This window comes from Oreochromis niloticus, linkage group LG22, assembly GCF_001858045.2.
Source record: "Oreochromis niloticus isolate F11D_XX linkage group LG22, O_niloticus_UMD_NMBU, whole genome shotgun sequence".
In the NCBI taxonomy this organism is placed as follows: Eukaryota; Metazoa; Chordata; class Actinopteri; order Cichliformes; family Cichlidae; genus Oreochromis; species Oreochromis niloticus.
Genome location: NC_031985.2, coordinates 3,524,467 through 3,544,077, shown reverse-complemented (window position 1 = coordinate 3,544,077; position 19,611 = coordinate 3,524,467). Strand labels below are relative to the sequence as shown.

General features: G+C 47.7%; 2 protein-coding genes across 2 annotated transcripts; one reads left to right on the top strand and one right to left on the bottom strand.

Moving 5' to 3' along the window:
* Positions 1-211: 211 nt before the first annotated feature.
* LOC112843584 (ENHANCER OF AG-4 protein 2) lies at positions 212-3,612 on the bottom strand. Its single transcript, XM_025902519.1, has 5 exons — positions 2,538-3,612; positions 2,087-2,362; positions 1,339-1,629; positions 1,160-1,255; positions 212-1,004 (listed from the first exon to the last, which is right to left on the bottom strand). Exons 1-5 carry the CDS (start codon positions 2,596-2,598, stop codon positions 952-954), a joined length of 777 nt encoding a protein of 258 aa, XP_025758304.1. The 5' UTR covers positions 2,599-3,612; the 3' UTR covers positions 212-951.
* A 1,250-nt stretch (positions 3,613-4,862) lies between these two features.
* Positions 4,863-18,515, top strand: atf6b (activating transcription factor 6 beta). Its single transcript, XM_005464319.4, is given in 18 exon segments — positions 4,863-5,186; positions 7,021-7,100; positions 9,291-9,372; positions 9,470-9,529; positions 9,611-9,690; positions 9,802-10,009; positions 11,788-11,952; positions 12,308-12,477; positions 13,114-13,293; positions 13,946-14,028; positions 14,115-14,321; positions 14,693-14,800; positions 14,933-15,029; positions 15,151-15,218; positions 15,372-15,471; positions 15,592-15,676; positions 15,898-16,009; positions 16,011-18,515. Coding segments are annotated over 18 exon segments (2,136 nt in total). The 5' UTR covers positions 4,863-5,113; the 3' UTR covers positions 16,189-18,515.
* The last annotated feature ends 1,096 nt before the right edge of the window (positions 18,516-19,611 follow it).

Genomic DNA, 19,611 nt, shown 5'->3' with positions numbered 1-19,611 from the left:
GACCTTAAAAGCTGCAGCGGAAAAACTGGCAGAACAAATTAAATGTTCTGCCAGTGATGTTTTAGATGGCGCGCCATGTTCAGTCCTGTCCTCACTTACCTGACAGCCGAATGCAATAACGTATCATTAATGTGATATTCTATATTTTTTTAAATAGTATTAAATACCGTATTTTTAAGTCTTTCTATTTAATTGTTAATTCATTCCTTATTTGCATACCATAGGTCAGAGTGGACACTGTGTCCTGTTGTGACAGCAGGTGGGCTGTAGCCTTGTTTTCTTATTGTTTCTGTGGCTGCTGTGGTCAATACAAATATGAAACCATTAGTTTACAAATACAAATTTTGTTTGTCACATACACAGTACAACATACAGTGAAATACTTGTGTCCTGAACTGCGGACAGGCTGCAGACATAGCCGCACTACTCCAGGGCTGATTTTTAGCATGGTGGGGTCTAGCCAGGACCCTTACTGGGAAAGAACTTGCGACCCCAACTCCCGAGGTGTGTAGTCTTACCACTACACTATCCAGCAATTTATTTGATTATTGAATTTGTTTGTCTAGTTTCGTGCCCCCTGTCAGCAGAATGAACTAAAGTAAAGTAAGTTTACTTTTTTACTCAAACAACATCTACTCAAACAAATCAAATCAAAAATGGACTCAAATTGTTGAGCTGCAGGACATTGAGAGGGCAGCAAATACTTTACATGTACTTTAATATGTTACTTTTAAGTTTTAATTAACTGAATTTCCTTTTTTTGTCCAGTTTAACCTCAGTTTAGTCTGCAACACATAAGAGAGAGAGACAAAGGTCACTGAAGGTTTGGATCACATGCTGAACAATCTGTTGTCACTCTGAGGTTCAGGATGGCTGTTAGCTGTGTGACTGGATGACGATGAACTGATCCCAGTTCAGTCTGTACCGCTCTTGTTTCTGCGTGATGGAGGATCAGAGGCCGGTTTCTGCTCCTGTGTCTCTCTTCTGTTTCTCTATCCGTCGAGCTGCAAGAGACGGAAAATAAATATAACGATGCTGGATGATGACAAAGCACCTTAGAAAACAAACAAACATCTGCACTAAAGCTGAATCATGTTAAACTTCAATGAGTCTGAAAACAGTCATGATGAGAGCACAGAGACTCTTTGAGCTGATCCACCTTTCCTCCAGGTAACAGCAGTGATGCTGATCATGATGGTTAAGCAGAGCAGTCCAATCAGTGTACGGACAGTCATGTGCCACAGGTGATCAGCAGCTGGAAGACAAAGAAACATCTGGAATCAGAGCCTCACCCACCACACCAGGATTTGTCTGCTGGAGTCAGCTGTCGGTGCATACCTGCGTTTTCCTCTGCTGGTGGTGGCAATTCTGCTGTTGTTGTTACCAGTGTTACCAGTGTTGCTGTCCATTCGGTTGGTAGGAGTGGTGGAGCTGGAGGTGGAGGTGGAGATGGGGGTGGTGGACGTGGAGGTGGGGGTGGAGTTGGGGGTGTTGGAGTTGGGGGTGGTGGAGGTGTGGATGGTGGAGGTGGGGGTGGGGTGGATGGTGGAGGTGTGGATGGTGGAGGTGGAGGTGGGGGTGGTGGAGGTGGTGGAGGTGGAGGTGGTGGAGGTGCCTTTTTCCTTCCAGCTACACAGTTTGTCAGGAGGCAGAAACAGCAGTTTAAAGTATCAAAGTGTTTTTGAATGACCATGGAACACGGAAATAACAGCAGTGATGTCACAACTTGAATTGTGTGATGTGCAACAAAAACATCTGGTATCACAACTGAATAGTAAAGTACACCTTCCCCCACTCGCCCCCAGCCATTCTTTGCATGTGTTAGTTTCTTTGTTTCCACTTCCTGTTTTATTTTGCTCGCTGCTTTTCTCTGCCATCTCGTGTATTTCCCTTTTTTGCCTCATGTTGAAGGATGTCTTATTTCCTAAAATGAATGAGGAGGAGCTACATCCAAAGATGCATAGGTCTATCCTATCAGAGATAAAGGAGGCATAATGCACAGCTGGAATATACAAACCACAACAAGGACTCTTTCCCCCTTCTCATTTTATAACTACACGTCCTCAATAAAAGAGTTTGATGTTACCTGATGGGATCACGGTCAGCTCCACAGCTGCTTCATTATTACAGAAGTATCTCCCCGAGTCTGAGACAGCAGCTCTCTGAATGTACAGTGACTTGTCTGCAAACACACTGTAATGTCTAAATCGATCATCGTGTTTTGTGTTCCAGGAACCATAAGCTGTAAGTACATCGACCCGCCTTCCAGCACTCTCTCTGCTCCACGTCACTTTGCCCCTTACAGAGCGACGGCAGCTCAGAATGACCTGCTGATTCTCCTGAACGGTTTCATGGATGAAACCTGCAAACAGAATTCTGAATAAGACTTTGATCTTTTACATGTCCGATGCAGTGAGAGAACATAGACCCTACCAGTACAAACCAAGAGCTCACAGTTTAACACAGAACGTCATGAAAACAGTGAAACATGGAGCAGATTAAACTGTTTGGCTTCAGTAAATGTGCAAAGTTCTTACCTTTAGTGATATTAGAGCCAAGAATGAAGACAAAAAGACTGCAGATGATGTTCGCCCTCATGTCAGGATGGACGGAAATGATCAGGCCGACAGCAGGAACTCTGTGGTCATATATGTAGGTCTCTGGTGTGAGCTCTTTTTATACATTGCATCTAAACCACAAGAAAACGCAGTGTGCAGTGTTGGTGTGACACTAAAGGTGGACTCACATATGTATGATTGTTTCTGTTGGTGTCACACAGATCTCGGGGTTGGACACTATCCTGATTCTTTGACTGAGTCTGGTTTTCCAGCAGTTAACTAAAGAAAAGCAAAGATTTCTACTCAACAAAGTGAAACAGAAAACCAAGTCATGTGACTCTGCATCCAGGTACTTATTATGAATCATAACCTTTACCAACTTTAATCTCAGTGATCAACAGGACATACTCGTATAAACTGCATGTGTAGAATCAGTGTAGTCCAAATAGAGTTTTGAAACCTTGTTCCACTATGGAAGCATCTACCACCATGTTTTCAGACTCTTAAATAAGATTCTTTGAATATAATAATGGATACAACATTTCTGCTGCACCAGATTTCATTCATCAACAGAATTACTGTGATGTGACTGTCAGTCATTTGCACGTTTAAAGGTTTCATTAGTCACAGCTGTCCAGGTGTTACTGACTCAACTTAAGGTTTTAAGAAGTATTTCAGAGGACACACTGGACTGGAAGGTATTAGCACCTATCATAGGTTCACCAAAAGCTTACGAAAACAATAAACTTCATGGGTTATTCATTATTCATTTTCTGTCATTTAGCCTCAGAACATACAGAGAACAAACTTTTATTTATTATTTTGATGAGCAAAGCTGAAGAAAAGCTTCAAAAGAAGATTAAGACTTTATTTCAGGTGTGCTACTTATGTCACTGATATTCCACAGCTGTGACAGTCAGGCTGAACCTGATGTCAGTCTTCTCCTCTGCAGCTGTGAAATAGAGCGTGCCCGTGCATTTGCTGTCTGAAAACCACATGAGCTCACTCACCACAGACCTTCAGTGCACAGCACAGGTTAGACCGCTGGGTTAGTTTAGTGCAGGGGTGTCGGACTCCAGGCCTTGAGGGCCGGTGTCCTGCAGGTTTTAGATCTCACCCTGGGTCAACACACCTGAATAAAATGATTAGCTCATTACCAGGCCTCTGCAGAACTTCAAGACATGTTGAGGAGGTCATTTAGCCATTTAAATCAGCTGTGTTGGATCAAGGACACATCTAAAACCTGCAGGACACCGGCCCTCGAGGCCTGGAGTTCGACACATGTGGTTTAGTGTGACAACAAAACCAGGTGCATGTGTTTGGTCTGTACTGTCACACCGACCTTGGTCCTGTGAAAGTCTCTGTGTTTAGCCCCGTTTTCACCTTGAAACAGTCCCTTACAGGAAAATCCAGGAACAGACTGCAAAAACATGATTTTGAAATTCCTCAGTTTGTCTGCAGCAGATCACAGCACACCTGTGATCACCTGACATATCTGCTCACACACCATTTTATTTTACAGCTGTAAACTTTTATAAGGACGCCTTTACGAATGTTCGGCTCTTCATGGCCCTCACACTGTGTGGTCAAAATGACGCTGTGCCGCTCCGAGTGCGTCACTAGAAGGCGCTGTGCTCCACCTTCCACATAAAAACCACAGCAGTACCTGAAAGCAGCTGCAGCTCTCTGAGTTCCCTCATTAAAACTTCCCCCTGCAGCACTCAGCACCTGCGCCATCCTCAGGTGTGCTCCCCGTGATTAATAAAAACAGAACCCTCGTGAGGGGCTGCAGGCTGCTGCTTTCGCTTTGCCCCCACTCACGCTGCACTGTTATGTAACGACTCCCACGCTTCATCCCCAAAAATAAAAATGACAGTCCCATCCTAGCCCCGCGGTAGCATCGTTTACTACCACGCGGGTTGGTTTGTTTATGTGTGCACACCGGCTTCTCCTTAAATTCGTCCACAAACTGGACATAACGCAGAAACCACATCTCTCTGCCTGGATCCACGTGAGTTCACCAAAACTGTTTTTCTACTTCTAACCCGTGATTGGCTCCCCGTGCCTGTCAAACCCTGACATTCCTAGCGTTCACTGGCTTCCTACACATGTCAATCAAAATACGACCATTCAATTGGACCGAATCACCTTTAAAGACCTTCCTCACTTGTTCTTCTCAACGATAGGCTCTCTGGCAACCCAATAGTAGTCTCTGAATCTTCCTATTGGGTCAATATTTAGTCAATCACACATCCCTGTGCTGTGATTGGCTTCTCTAGCAGGCTGGGCGGTAGCTCTGCCCAAAAAAAGCGTTTCCTTGTGCTGTCATATGCGAAGTAAAAGGGAAGGACCTACAGTTCAAGCGGAGACAGAAAGTTGACATAAATAAGGAAATTTAGAGCAAATATATATTTGATTAGTTTGAATTATAAATGATATCTTTACATCACACCGCCCAGCTATCTTGATGCGGACGCTGGAGGTGGTAATCTGTCTGTTTGTTTAGCTAGCTGCTATCGAGCCTTCTGCTCTTCAAACACACCGCCTGCGGGGCGATGAGTACGGATCTGTTGTCGGATTTGGACAGCCGCTTCTTCGCGGATAACCTGCTGACGAGCGAAGACTGGGGTGAGGCAGCATTTTGAAGCATTCAGGGTGAGGCTGAGGCATTCAGAGGAGGCTGAGGCATTTAGAGGGAGCCGGGGTTGATAGCGGGGGTGTGGATGCATCGAGAAGGCGAGGCGACGCTAACGGAGTCGTCGGAGCGTCTTCAGCGCTCATTGTTCCCACCGTAACGTCTGTGTTCACGACAAAACTGGTCAAATATATTCGTATATGATGATTTTTGGGTTGTATTAGAGCGCACGCGACTGCAAGGCTGTACTGTGCACGCGCTTCCTCCTTCAGCCTGCTCACCCGGACGCGCCGGTGTGTGTTCAACACGTTGGCTGGAAACGTGAGCTCGCTTTAATTTAACCGCACACTTCGCCCTCTGCGCGTTGTTCCCCCATTTTTCTGCTAAAAAAAAACCCCGCATTAAACCGCGCACTGTTGACATGTTTCAGGTCAAAGCTCGAGCCGCGGTCAGGGGGAGGAAGAGGGCTGTCACGACTGTCGTGATCAACGCACGCTGTTATCGCGATATCTGCAGGAAACTGGTTAAAATAACCTCATCGGCCTCCTCTTGTCTCCAGCTTCACAATAACCCTGAGAAAGCTGGTGTAGGAAGGTGGATGCAGGTGGAGGATGTGCTGTCCTGAGTTCCCTCTGTTAGAATAACAACATGTCATTGATAACCAGTCAGAATAGGTGCTGTAGATGTAGCTCTCTCTGTCATGTTTCCATTCTTTAAATAAAAAACACACGTTTCCAGGATATACCTGCCTGTTAAACAGTGAAGTAGGTTTACAGGTTTACAACCCGTTTTATTGTAGCTGTTAGACCAAAGAATTTATAGCGCCCTGCCGCTGGCCTCCTGCAGTAAATGCAGTTTCATCTAATCTCAGGTGAGATTAGATGAAACTTTAATGATCCCCCTGAGAGAAGTGGGTCAGAGCAGCAGCAGGAAGAGTGAATACACCTGAAGAAGAAGAGACGCTTATTATAAAGGACAGTAACCTGTAAAACACAGCTATTTCTGACCAAAGTGCATGCAAGCTGTATGTATGCACACAGCAGCACAGAAGGCGGAGTCATCAAATATAAACGTCTGTGTGTAAAAAGTTTAGTTTTTTATTTTGTTGGTAAGAGAAACTCTGCTGTTAGGCTGTTTCCCCTGACACTGACTGATCATATTATCCACAGATCAGTGTGTATTTATCAGCTTCTAGAAAATAAAATGGTATCAGCATCTATAACGGCTGAAACATGACAAAACAATAAGATGAGACATGAGAAACACCATTCAGCCATGCCGTGAGTGTTAATGGTGTATAGTTTGTCCATAAGGCGGCACTCTGCAGCTTCCTCGTTGATAACAGCTATCAGAGCATTTTATTTTTTTCATCACAAAATTTAAAAAATATCCTATATTAGTCAGTAAATCATTTTAAAAACTGTGATCGCAGTGTCTCTGAGCTGGAGTTCTGATCATCTTACATGAGATACTCGAATACTTTACGCCATCTCCGGCTGAGCCGATGGACTCATTTCTAGTCCTGTCCATCTGCTCACACTTCAGCTCGGCCTCCCGTCTCCAAACCATCACAGCAGGTCTCACCTCCATCTTTAAACCTGCTGCTGTCCTTCTGTCACAAATCCTGTGCAAAGATCTGGAGGATTCATAAAAAGTAAAGATCACATACAGTCAGAGTGCTGCTCTGACAGCATGTGGCTTCAAAGTCCAGAGGTGTGAGGAGATGCAAAGCATGATGGGAGAAGCAGAGTTGACACCATCGCGGTGTGTGCGTGGTTGAAGCTGGTTTTGTTTTCTCTCATGTGTGTGGACTCGTGTCTCCTGCAGATGCCTGCCTGTTCCAGTGTGAGAGCATGGAGGAGGGCGAGGACGGGGACTTCGGCCGAGGCTTGAAATACGACGCAACGGTACGTTCACCAAACAAAGCTCACGCTCTGCTGTCTGTGCACGCCTCACATTGAACCCGACACCCTGCGACCAGCACTTTCACACGGTGATGAAATCCAGTGTGTAGCTCTGCTGCTACACTTGCAGTTAATCCCAGATCATCAGCACTGTCAAATGATGTAAAACCAAAGTGTTCAGCTGCAACATTAAAACCACCTGCCTGATACTGAGCAGTGAAGACAGCTGTGAGCCTGCAGGGCTGCTGTGGGCTCTGCCTCTGGGACCTGGGCTGCTGTGACTCGTTGGGCACATTTGCGTAGCCTCACAGAGCTGTGAGCTCATTATTTGACTGTCTGATATTTATGAAAATGGCGACGCTGAGCCCAGCGATCGCTGCCTGATTGGGTCTCTTGAGTCACTGCACTCCTTCCCTGATTTGTCACTCCACTATCACATGACCCGTTTCCAGAGGAAAACAAACACATCAGCCTGGATAGCAGCAGATCAACATGTACAAGAATAAACGGACAAATAATTTCTGAAGCAGGGATCATTTGAGTTTTAACAGATAAATTGATTCTGCTCTTCTACAGCAGCTTTGCATGAGTGACAGTTTAAAATAAGCCTTCTTATATGGTAAATGGCCTGTATTTGTATAGTGCTTTTCTAGTCCCTAAGGACCCCAAAGCGCTTTACACAACCATTCACACACACATTCACACACTGGTGATGGCAAGCTACATTGTAGCCACAGCCACCCTGGGGCACACTGACAGAGGCGAGGCTGCCGGACACTGCCGCCACCGGGCCCTCTGACCACTACCAGTAGGCAACGGGTGAAGTGTCTTGCCCAAGGACACAACGACAGAGACTGTCCAAGCCGGGGCTCGAACCGGCAATCTTCCGATTACAAGTGTGAACTCCCAACTCTTGGGCCACAATCGCCCCCACTGGACCTCATTGCAGCTGCTCAGTTCATAATCTGTCTGAAATCAACAGTTTGAGTTTGCCCCACAAACAGGTTTGAACAGCAGGGGGCGTGGTTTCTGTGGCCGAGACCTCCATATAAGGAATATTTCCCCTCTGTGGCTTCAGATGCATCAAGAGTGGGAAACAGTTGAGACGACTTCTAGACATGTTTAATATCTACATCACCCATCGTAGCTGCAGTCAGGAAGACAAAGAAAAGCAGAAGAAGCTTTTTTTAACACCAGAATCTTTGTTTGCTTTGTTTGTAAATAGAAAAAAATCAAAACTTTCAAAGTAAAAGTTTGTTTTTCTGGATTTTGGTTCTTCAGATTAAAAGTTTCTGAAACAAACTGACACCTGACTGTTTTGGTTAGCAGGCTGCTGTGAATGCAGTGTTTGCTAGTTTAGCTGTGAGCTTAAAGTGCTGCAGATGGTGATTAATAATTGTTATGACTTTAACGATCAGCGCTGACGTGGCGTGTGTTGCGGAGCTGCTTCCTGGTTGAAGCTGCAGGTTCAGCAGGATGTTTCCTGGTGTTTTGTTATCTGTGATCTGCAGGACGTGACCGACAAGTTTACTGAAGCGCAAACAGTTTCTGCAAACGTCCCACCTTAAAATAACGATGGAAATATTTGGCACGCTGCTTTGGCCCTCAATGAGGAGAAATGTTTGTTTCATGTTTATCACCTGCTTCGTGTGACCTTTGACCTGAATCCAGCAGTTTCCACATCACAGCTCCTGATGCTTCATGCTTCAACAGATTCACGTCCTCACAGAAACTCTACTTTTTGTCTGAGTTGTTTTAGCCGCAGATTACAGCTCCCCCCACTTTAAACAGCTGCTGCTTTGGTGACAGCTGCGTGATAATGAGACACACACACACACACACACTCTCGTTTTGATATCTTAGTGAGGACATCTAATTGACATAATGCTTTCCCTATCTGCTTACCCTAACCATTAAATATGAACGCCTAACCCAACTGTGACCCTGACACTAACACCACACTTTAAGTCTCAAACATGCAAACTCGTGAAGACGGGCACTTTTGGACTGTTGGTCCCCACAAGTATAGTAACATTAAATTTTTGGTCCCCACTAACATATCTAAACAGGCGCGTGCACACACACACACACACACACACACACACACACACACACACACACACAGTTGCCCGGTCTGATTGTTTTCTTTTTTTGCTCTCTCTCTCTCCCTCTCTCTCTCTCTCTCTCTGCCAGTTTGACAATGACCTCGTGCTCACCCTCGATCCTGACAACCCTACGTCGCCCTGGCGACACCTTGACGACAACCTTCTCACAGGTACATGCCGGTCAGCGGACCGTGGCGACCTTAAACCACCACAGTTTAGTGTGAGTTTGATTTAAATGAGCTGTTCCTGTGTGTGTTTTCTTTGAAGCTGACGCTCCGGCGATTAAAAATGAAATGACAATAACGCAGCCGCTGCCGGTGGAGATGTGTAAGTCCCTGTCAGGTTTCTTCTCATCGGGTTTTGGATCGTTTGTGCGTTTCCTGTGGTTTCACTGTTTGTCGTGTGCAGTGTTTCAGGTGAAAGCAGAGCCTCCCTCGCCTCCGTCCTCGCTCGAGTCCGAGTGCTCGGCCTCTCCACCTGACCCACAGGTGTGTTTCAGTTCACGGGGTAATCAGCGGGTATGTTAAACAAGGCTAATGAACACAGACGGGTTTGTTATGGCGGTTAAAAGAATGTCCCCGTTTCTCTCTCCTCCTCAGATCACCATTAAAGGCGAAAATCCTCCGACTCCTCCCTACATGTACGGAGACGTGCTGTCCCCTCCCCTGGGGTCCATGGAGGTTACCATAGCAACAACAGCACCCCCAACACAGACCCAGATTGCTGCAGTGACACAGACGCAGCTCCAGACGCCGCTGACGACACCGATCCCGGCGGTCATCGGCGGGTTACAGACGCAGGCTGCAGGTACGACCGCTCGCCCGCTCATCCAGTGGAAGCAGCCAATGGGAGAGCTGGGTGTGGTTTGGTTGCTTTGGTGATTGGTGCACGAGTGCAAGTTTTCCAGGTGTTGGTGCGGAGGACTGATGTGGTAGCAGTGTTAGCTTAATGAGCAGCATCCCTCACTGCAGGCAGAGGCTGGGAGTCATTCTCCACGTCAGGAAACATCAGGCCTGCTTCTCCAGCTTCATGTAATCAAATGAAACCTTTGTCCAAGAATCAGACCAAAACAATAAGAACATCTCTGAGGTGCACCGGCGCCTGGTTAGCTAGCTAAACAGCTGTGATGCTGAAGTCAGACTTTAGCCGGGGCGCTCGCGTGACTTTTGACACAACGATGGACAATCTGAAACTCAAAGTCTGATTCATGGTTCTCAGTTTAATGAGCTCCAAGTATTGATCCTGAGCCTGCTGTGATCAGCTGATGGCGATGGAGTGATGTAACAGCGACGCGTTCAGGGTTCATTAACCTGCAGACTGATGACAAGCTGATGACAACCCTGATGTTCAGTAATGACAAATAACCAGCAGACATGAAAGCGTCACTGCAGGGAGGCCGTTAGGTGTGTGTGTGTGTGTGTGTGTGTGTGTGTGTGTGAGTGCGCTCACACACACACACACACACACTGATAGGGGAGTTCGGGTCTCTCAGGGTGATGTAAGTTTTTGTTTTGCATAACTGCAGCTCAAACATAAAAGTTATTTTTAGGCAGGCGACGTCATATGAGCTGCAAAAATGAGCGAATGTCTGTGTGCAGATTTTATTCTGCTTTGTGTTGTTTGTTCATGGCCGCTGCACACGTCGGTCTAAAAACAGGATGTTCCCGTCCTGGGTAACCTTGGCTCTGAGCTGCACTTCAGTGTGAAGCAGCTGTGGACGGGTCAGCGAGCACAGCGCCGGCCCTTTGTGTGAGAGGTGAAAGAGTTCAGGTGTCTGAGTTCTGCCCTGGCGGCTCTCTGGTGTTTCCAGGTGTAGAAATGTGCCAGGTGTAAACATGAACAGAGAGCCTGTGTGAATAAGGCAGCAGCTGAAAGCAGCTGTTATCTGAACTGTTGGGAAAACGGAGCGTCGGCGGGTCGGTCGAGCTTTCATGTGTGGGCTGTGCCTGAAGCGAAAGCTCTCGGTTTACCGGGCGACCTGTGGAGGTAGAGCCTGAACATAATAGATCAGTCCCAACAGACATGAATGTCTCATCTGCTGCAACCTGATCCTGGTTAGAAGGCAAAGAAAAGGCATCATCATCATCAGGATCACCACAGCGACTCACTCTGAGGCTCGCCGCTCACTTTAACGTCTCTTTAATGAACATCAGAGGGTTTGGATTGTAAATCCTGGAAATGAAAGCACATGCTAGCGACACGTTAGCTTACCTCTGTATATGTGTATAAATACTCTTTTAAAAACATTAAAAGTCATTAAAAGTTTGGAGCATTTCTTGCTCTTGTTGTTGACGACACGCCTGCAGCTCTGCAGCGCTGCAGCGCCTCCAGACTGGTTTTTCTGTGCGAGCATGCAAATGATGGATGCTAACAAACCTGTTTGTGTACTTTGGATTAACCGCAGCGTGCGTGCTCCTGATGGAGTGCTCCGTCCTGTTTCCATGCTGAGCCTCAGCGTCGGGTTTCACTCACGCTGTCGCTTAACCAAAGAGCCGCGCCGTTCCAGTCTGACCTGTGAGCGCTGGTGCTGCATCCTTTAAAGAGCGCCGCTTTAACCTCTGACGCCGCCTCTCTGTCTCCTTCAGTCTTGCCGAGCTCGGCCACATTAAAGGCCAACACCATCCTGAGCACCAAACCCCCCATCCAGCCCCGACCCGTGTGCGTCGCCACCCTCCCCGTCACCCAGACTGCCACGCCGGCCAAGGCGCTCATACTGCAGGGCCTCCCCTCCATGGATCAGACCAGACCTGGTAACAACATCCTGTTTCTTCCTTTGTTAATCCTTCTGTTTATTTCCTTTCCCATCAGTTTCTTTTATAAATAACTATTTTTATATTTTAAATCTCAATTAAATTTATTATTATTATTATCATTATTATAAATTAATATATTATTAATTTATTTCTGCCTTTGCTCTTCGTGGCGTTTCACTTCGTGCAGCTGATTTAATAACGTAGTCGGGGAGTGAGTGATGACGGAGGGATGCTGGAGAGTCCAAACCGTAACCTTCCTAAACATGATCGATAAACCGTCGTGTGTTCAGTTCTCGTGTGTTGATGATGCTCTGAGCAGATTCGTCTTCATCTTCTCCTCTTCCTCCTCCAGTCGTCATCTCTCCGTCCGTCTGCCTCGGCTCCACGCCGGCCATCGTCAAAATGGAGCCCGTCTCTCCCAGCATCCCCCAGCACTGCTCCAGCCCCACGGCCCCGCCCGCCAGCAAACCCATCGTCCCGGCGACTACAACTTTGCCCGGCAACAGCTCGAACGACATCGATGTGAGTACGGCGCTGACGTTACAGTCAGTACCCAGAATTCCTCAGTCTGAGTCTGTGAACGGATTACATCACACGCGCAGCCTGAACTTTCACGCGTCTCCTCCTCTTTTTCCTGTCCTCTCATTTTAACATCCACACTGACCTCCTCCTCTTCCTCCTCCACACTGACCTCCTCCTCCTCCTCCTCCTCCACACTGACCTCCGCCTCTTCCTCCTCCACACTGACCTCCGCCTCTTCCTCCTCCACACTGACCTCCGCCTCTTCCTCCTCCACACTGACCTCCTCCTCCTCCACACTGACCTCTTCCTCCTCCACACTGACCTCCTCCTCTTCCTCCTCCACACTGACCTCCTCCTCCTCCTCACTGACCTCCTCCTCTTCCTCCTCCACACTGACCTCCTCCTCTTCCTCCTCCACACTGACCTCCTCCTCCACACTGACCTCCTCCTCCTCCACACTGACCTCCTCCACACTGACCTCCTCCTCCTCCTCCTCCTCCTCCTCCTCCTCCTCCTCCTCCTCCTCCTCCTCCACACTGACCTCCTCCTCCTCCTCCTCCTCCTCCTCCTCCTCCTCCTCCACACTGACCTCCTCCTCCTCCTCCTCCACACTGACCTCCTCCTCCTCCTCCTCAGATGAAAGTGCTGAAGCGGCAGCAGAGGATGATAAAGAACCGTGAGTCAGCCTGCCAGTCGAGGAAGAAGAAGAAGGAGTACCTGCAGAACCTGGAGGCTCAGCTGAGGGAGGCCCAGCAGGAGAACGAACGGCTCCGCAAGGAGAACCAGGCACTGAGGGAGAGACTGGCAGGGAAGGAGGTGAGACTCCCAGAAGCATCACAACACATGAGTGAAAGGTTTTATAAAGAGATGCAGCTGCATGAACATTTGAACATGAACATTTCTGGCTGTTGTTAAACTGTAAACGTCGGGAGCAGCAGGAGAGCAGCGGGCTGACCGGTTGGTGGAGTCCTGCGAGCTGGACGTTCTGGTTGTTCCTGTTTTCTCTCTCAGCTCTTCAGCTTCACGCCTTTCCTGTCAGCCGCCATCAGCCTCGTGATAAGGATGATGAGTGACAGCAGCATCAGAGCGCCAAGTGTGGCGTTCAGCGTAATGCCGCTTAACCTGCTGCTGAGTGAAGAGCGTTCTGTAAGACGTGCTGATGATCATCATCATCACAGTGAAACGATGGTTGCAGAACAAACATGGAGGCAGAGAGCCATGCAGCCAGATGTAGACGCGGTGTGGCATGGGTTACCGTGGGTTACCATGGAGATAAACATCATTAAACTGAACATCTCTGCGTAACGACACTGAATGATCTGCTGAGGGAGCTAAAAAAAAAAACAACAACAGGAAGTAACTGAGACAAAAGGGGAGGAGTCAGACGGCGCTGCAGACAAACAAAAACAGATGAACCTGCTGCGTCGGCGTTCAGCGTCATTTTCTAATCGTGTTCATGTCGTTTCAGGGCGCCGACTCAGCGAGTAACAAGAGAGCCGTGTGCGTCATGGTCGTCCTCCTCTTCATGACCTTCAGCTTCGGACCCGTCAGGTATCGTTCGCGACGCGTCGTGAAAATATTTGTCGCCGCAGATGTCGGCGCTGCTTTCGTTCAGCACGTTCTGTTCTGCATCACAGCATCACAGACAGGAAGCTGGCGACGGGTCTGCAGGAAGACATGGTGTCGTTTACAGGACGGCGGCTGCTGGAGATCGAACAGCGTCAGCAGGAGGCGGCGCCGTCTACCAACAAGGTGGAGGACAAGACTGAGACGGAGGAGGACGTAGGAGACGAACGATGGAAGAGAGCGGAGGAGAAATACGCCGCAGAGTCGTATCAGTTCAGGTGAGAGGAAGCTGATGTCGGCGTTTTGTGACATCACTGCGACTGTCAGTTTGAGTGTTTGTGCTGAAAGCAGCGAGCACGCTGAAGGCTGCCATCACACCTCATACAGAGCGCTTCAGCAGAGGCGGAGCTTTATCACACAGAGAGGTCAGGGGTCAAACACCCAGCCGCCCGCCACAGCAGCACCAACACACACACACACACTGATACACCAGTGGGTGGTGTGAAAGTGTCCACGCTGTCACAGTTATCAGCTGACAGACACGTTTAACAGAAGCTCGCCTGCTGACACGTGCATCGGACTGTTTCTCCACACTTTAAACAAATGAGTCACTGTGTGTGCGTGTGTGCGTGCATGCGTGCGTGCGCAGAAACCTGAGCGACGTGTTCAGTGACGTGAAGGACCTGGTTCTGCAGGACATCGACCGATACTTCACCTCCTCGGACTGCCGGCAGTTCAACCGCTCCGAGTCTCTCAGGTGAGTCTGACTCTGTTAGGATCTCCACGCTCACGCTGTGGATCACACTGACGTGAGGAGCACACGGCGAGGAGCTGCAGCTGTATTTAAATCTTCCTGCTTCTGTTTCCTTGCTTGTTCTGAATTTTGCAGGCTGGCAGACGAGCTGAGAGGATGGGTCCATCGACACCAGATCGATCGCAAGAAGTCCGGAAAACCGAAGATCGCCAAGAAGGCCAAGATCGCCCAGGTAAGTCGTCGTCTTCATCTCCCAGAGCTTTAGTCCTTTAATGGAGAACAGTAGTTCAGTTTGTTCACCTCGACTGGGATCTGTGGTTTGTGTAACTTTGCTCTCGTCTCGTCTGCAGCAGAAAGCTCAGCAGAGGAAAACCAACTTCTCCAGATATCTGCCGATCCAGACTCACCGCTCCATAGAAAGGTACGACACGCTCTTCATCGCCGAGCGCAGACCTGCTGAGTGTGCAGCAGTCAGCCTCAGCAAGTCAGACAGGAAGTGACATGTTGCTGTATTATTACATTAATGTTGAATACTGTCCAGCCTCAGCCTGATGATTCTCTTGCTGTGCTGCAGTCAGCTGCAGGTGCTTCCTGGTCCTGAGGTCACCTACAGCGACTTCCTGGACGCCATCGACCGCAGAGAGGACACGTTCTACGTGGTCTCGTTCAGACGGGTATGGCGCACGCACGCACACACACACACACACACACACACACACACACACACACACACACACACACACAGTAGCAGCAGGTTCTCAGCTGCGGGTGTTAAACGGCGTTTCTTCCTGCAGGACCACCTCCTGCTTCCGGCCATCAGCCACAACAAAACCAGCCGGCCCAAGATGTCCCTGGTGATGCCGGCCATGTCTGTAAACGGTGAGTGTGCACGTTGTAGCGCGACAGGCTGCGGTGAGGCTGTGAATCGCTCGGCGAGCGCCGCTGTGCACAGCTCACTCGGTCACAGTGGCTCAGCTGCTGTTCTTCTCATTATGGATGGAGCTTGTCCTGATGATGATGATGATGGTGATGATTGTTATTACTATTATTATTATTATATTAACAAGCCGCTCTTCCTCCGTCTCCCTCCTCTTCCTCAGAGAGCCTCTATAACTCGTCTCAGGGCTACGAGATGATGATGCAGGTCGACTGCGAGGTCATGGACACTCGGATCGTCCCCATCAAGTCGTCCGCTGTCCCCCCTCCCTCCGAGACCCACCCCGCCTCCCCCATCCTCCCACAGCAGCTCCAACCATCACCACAGCAACCACACCTCGCTCCGAGGACGCCACCAGCACCACCCCTCCTCTTCCTCTTCGTCTCATAGGCAGCCTTTACCCGCCCGCCGACGGACAGATGAATACTTAATCAGCCAATCAGAAGGAGTTTGAAGGTCGGAGGTTAAAGGTTGGAGAAAGACTTGAAGTATAACCTCACCGTCCCTGCACCAGGTAACGGTTCCTCCTCCAGCAAACAGGAAGCTCCTCTCCGCTCACGAGTTGAGCTTCCTGTCGTTTCCCAAAAGGTGAAAATTCCAGAAAACAAATTGAACGCGAGGACGTCCCACAAACGCCAACATGTTTGTAAAATGAGAGCGAGATGCAGACAGCAGAGCGGCGTGCTGCGTTTTAATGTTTAACAGCGAGCGCGTCCAGCGAGAACGCAGCGTGGAGAGGAAGCTGCTCCACGAAGCGCCTGACAGCCACGCATCTGTCACCGAGTGACACTGGAAACATCGACAGACACGCAGCGCTCTGTGCACACACTAAGCTCCGCCTTCTGTACCTCATAATTCAGACAGAGGAAGAGCTGAGCTTTTTCTTTCACGTACAAACAGGAAGTCTGTTCTAATGCTCTGAAAGATCCGAGTAAACGTCAGAGAAATAAACTTTAAAGAATAAATTCTGCTTTTTCACAGGATCAAGTGCAACGTTCATCCTCTCGGTACGGAGGCTCCGAGCACGGCGCCGAGACGTTAACTGGCGCCGACGTGTTTTTCACGTTTTAATGAGTCGTAATTATGAGATCCAGAAGCTCAGAGGAGCTGCAGCGCGTCTCAGCTGTCAACCCGACAGCTGCTGCATGAAGCAGGAACCACAGATGTGACGGCGTCTGTACGGCGCGCGGTGTGGCAGCTGTGAACTAAAATATCACCAGCAAAAACCAAACTATTGAAATTCCACCGAGAATGAAACAAAAGCAGCTCGTTTGGTACTTTTCTGGGTTTTCTGTGGTACAGCGGTGAAATCGTTCCTGCTTCACGCGTCAGCCGTCGTCTTCATCAATGTTTAGTTTTTTATGCTTGTTTTGGTGCAGTTATTTAATAGATGTAAATATCAGTGTAGATATTTTGTCACCTTTTTACTTTTTTACTTTTTTTTGTTTTTTCACAACAAAAAGTCAAAAAACAAAAATATTTTGTATTTGTCAGACGGTCCGGCGTGACTCTGTGCTTGTAGTCTGAACTCGGGATTATCTCCTGATCTAAAATATTTATGGATATATATATATGCAGATTTTTTTCTTTATTATTGTACAGAATTAATGCATAGAAAACTTCATACAATCTGTTTTATTGTGAAAAATCTTTAAAGGCCTGTTCTGCTCACTTCCTGTGCATTTTTTTTACTTCGTGGACTCTAAGGAGCTTTGCATGATCCACAGTTCATAATAATCCTCCTTTATCTGATACCGGGCCAGTCTATCCTCTGTGTGAAACAAGCTGCTTTGGCTCCTCCCCTTTAACCTTTCTCTTGATTTGTGGGTGTGGCTGCTGTGCCTGAGATGACCATATTAGGGACGCCTTCTTTGTGACATCACCCAGAGGCATGAGGAGAAAAAAAAACTGCTGAAAGGGGGCGTTTGAGCTCCTTGATCAGAGGATGACTGTCCATTAATGCACATACACTCGTGTTTAACATGAGCGCCGAGGGCGGGGCAAGGACCTGGTGGACGAAAGCGCCCCCCGATGTACAGAATAGCTCCGCCTCGCTGAGCCGACGGAGTGATTTGTTTCTGAGTTTGTACAAAATTTTCAATTATATTTAAAAAGTTTAAAGCTCCAAAGTTTCACCCATCAGGGTCACGTTTGCTCAGCATTATGGGAAATGTAGTATCTGTAGCCTTTCTTACAGTGAAAATGTGGGAAAACTTCATCCTGTGTTAATGTTGCTTCACTTCATGGTGTTTTCCTTTTATACTGATGTTCCTCTTCATGTGTGCAGAGAAGAACGTGGAGGATATGAAGGTAAACTCTTATTTTTTATGGTGGTTTGTTTGGGTTTTAAAACACTGATGGAGCAGAAGAACGAGATTTGTCAGCTGCTCGTTGGTTCTTCAAAGATTTCACACACAGTCGGCTCACGTTTCACTTCCTGGTTTCTATAATCTGAATCAAACGCACTGAAAGCTGTTACTGAACCTCTGAGGTGATTATTGACCAGCTGACATTATGACATCATGCATTTAGAGAGGAAACCTCGGGAAATGTTCTCGTTTGTGTCTGTTCATCAAAAGAATGAGGTTTGAATTCTGAATGTGGTTCAATCGTAGTTTTATTCAAACCTCGGACTTTTGATCCGTTTTAAGAACCTCCGTCTGCTCTGCAGTCTGTTCATGTACAAACCAGATTGTGAGCTCGCTGAAGCTGCACATATGAAAATGTAAACTGTGTCCTTTTTTATTTAAATGGAATAAAATCATAAATGTGTAAATATTTCACGGGCTCCTGCTGATTGGTCGCTGCCTTCATGTTAGCAGGAAATGAATCCGACTCGAAACGGCTGAAGGTTCAGAGCTCCGAGGAAACAGGAAGACACTCTGACCCCTCGCTCACTGACCTTTCACATCACAGACTCACACGGGACTTTTTTTTTTTTTTTTTAACCCTTTTGATTATTTTTTATATTTGGCTGATTGGGACCTGATTAATGTAGAAACAGAATTACCTGATTTTTGTTTCTGAGGAAAATGAGATCCACATATGAGGACATAGGAGGTTACGTTTAGTTTCATATGTCAGAGAAAGAAAAGTGTTAAGGATGAAAGAAAGCAGGGAGATGTTTGTCCATCCAGCAGAGGGCGCCAGAGCGCTGCAGACTGAGACCTGACTGAGAGTTGATGATGGAGGCTTTACCTGTGCAGGTGAAGAAGCTCAAACTGAGCACATGACCTGATTCACAGAAGTGTAAACTTGACTAATCTCCACTCTGGAAGTCTGACACTGTGCTTCAATTCAAAATGTGGCTAACAGCTGACTGCACATGGAGACGATTAGCTTTACATTACAGGACAAACGCAGTAAGTTCTGTGATGTGTGCCATCCTTTTTTAGATCATTTATTAAAGCAAAGTTCTCTTTGATCGATCACAAATAACTCAGTCTACCACCCAAGCGTTCTACTTCTGTTTATTGCCAGTGTTGAAGTTGTTTTTGCCTTATTTGTGTGTTTTTGCGCTTGCTGTTGTGTGTTTTACTTTCCCTTCATATCAAAAGGATCAGTGGACACGGAGCAGCGAGCGTTCTTATTTTGGACCTTGGAGCTCCCTGAGGTGGAGAACGTTCACGTGCAGCTACACTGAGCTCACCGCGGAGAGGAGGCGGAGTCTGTCACAGGGCGAGAAGCTCAGTGAAGAGAAGAGATGATCTTTTAGCTAACACGAGGACGTGGGTCTGAGATCCAGCTTCATTCATTTATATATTTTTTTTTTTTAATCCCTTTGAGGGCGGGGTCGTTTTTTTAAACACAGCGAGGGCCACACCCACATGCTCCACGGGTCAGCTCCAGCCTTTAAGACCCATTTTGTCCATGTGTG

Bases quoted from the DNA above. Each gene is read 5' to 3' on its own strand.
- LOC112843584 (XM_025902519.1), bottom strand. From the start codon at position 2,598: ATGAGGGCGAACATCATCTGCAGTCTTTTTGTCTTCATTCTTGGCTCT. The intron at 1,630-2,086 runs GTAACATCAAAC...CAAACTGTGTAG, and splicing joins GCTGACCGTGATCCCATCAG to CTGGAAGGAAAAAGGCACCT. The intron at 1,005-1,159 runs GTGGATCAGCTC...CGTCTCTTGCAG, and splicing joins TGCTGTTACCTGGAGGAAAG to CTCGACGGATAGAGAAACAG.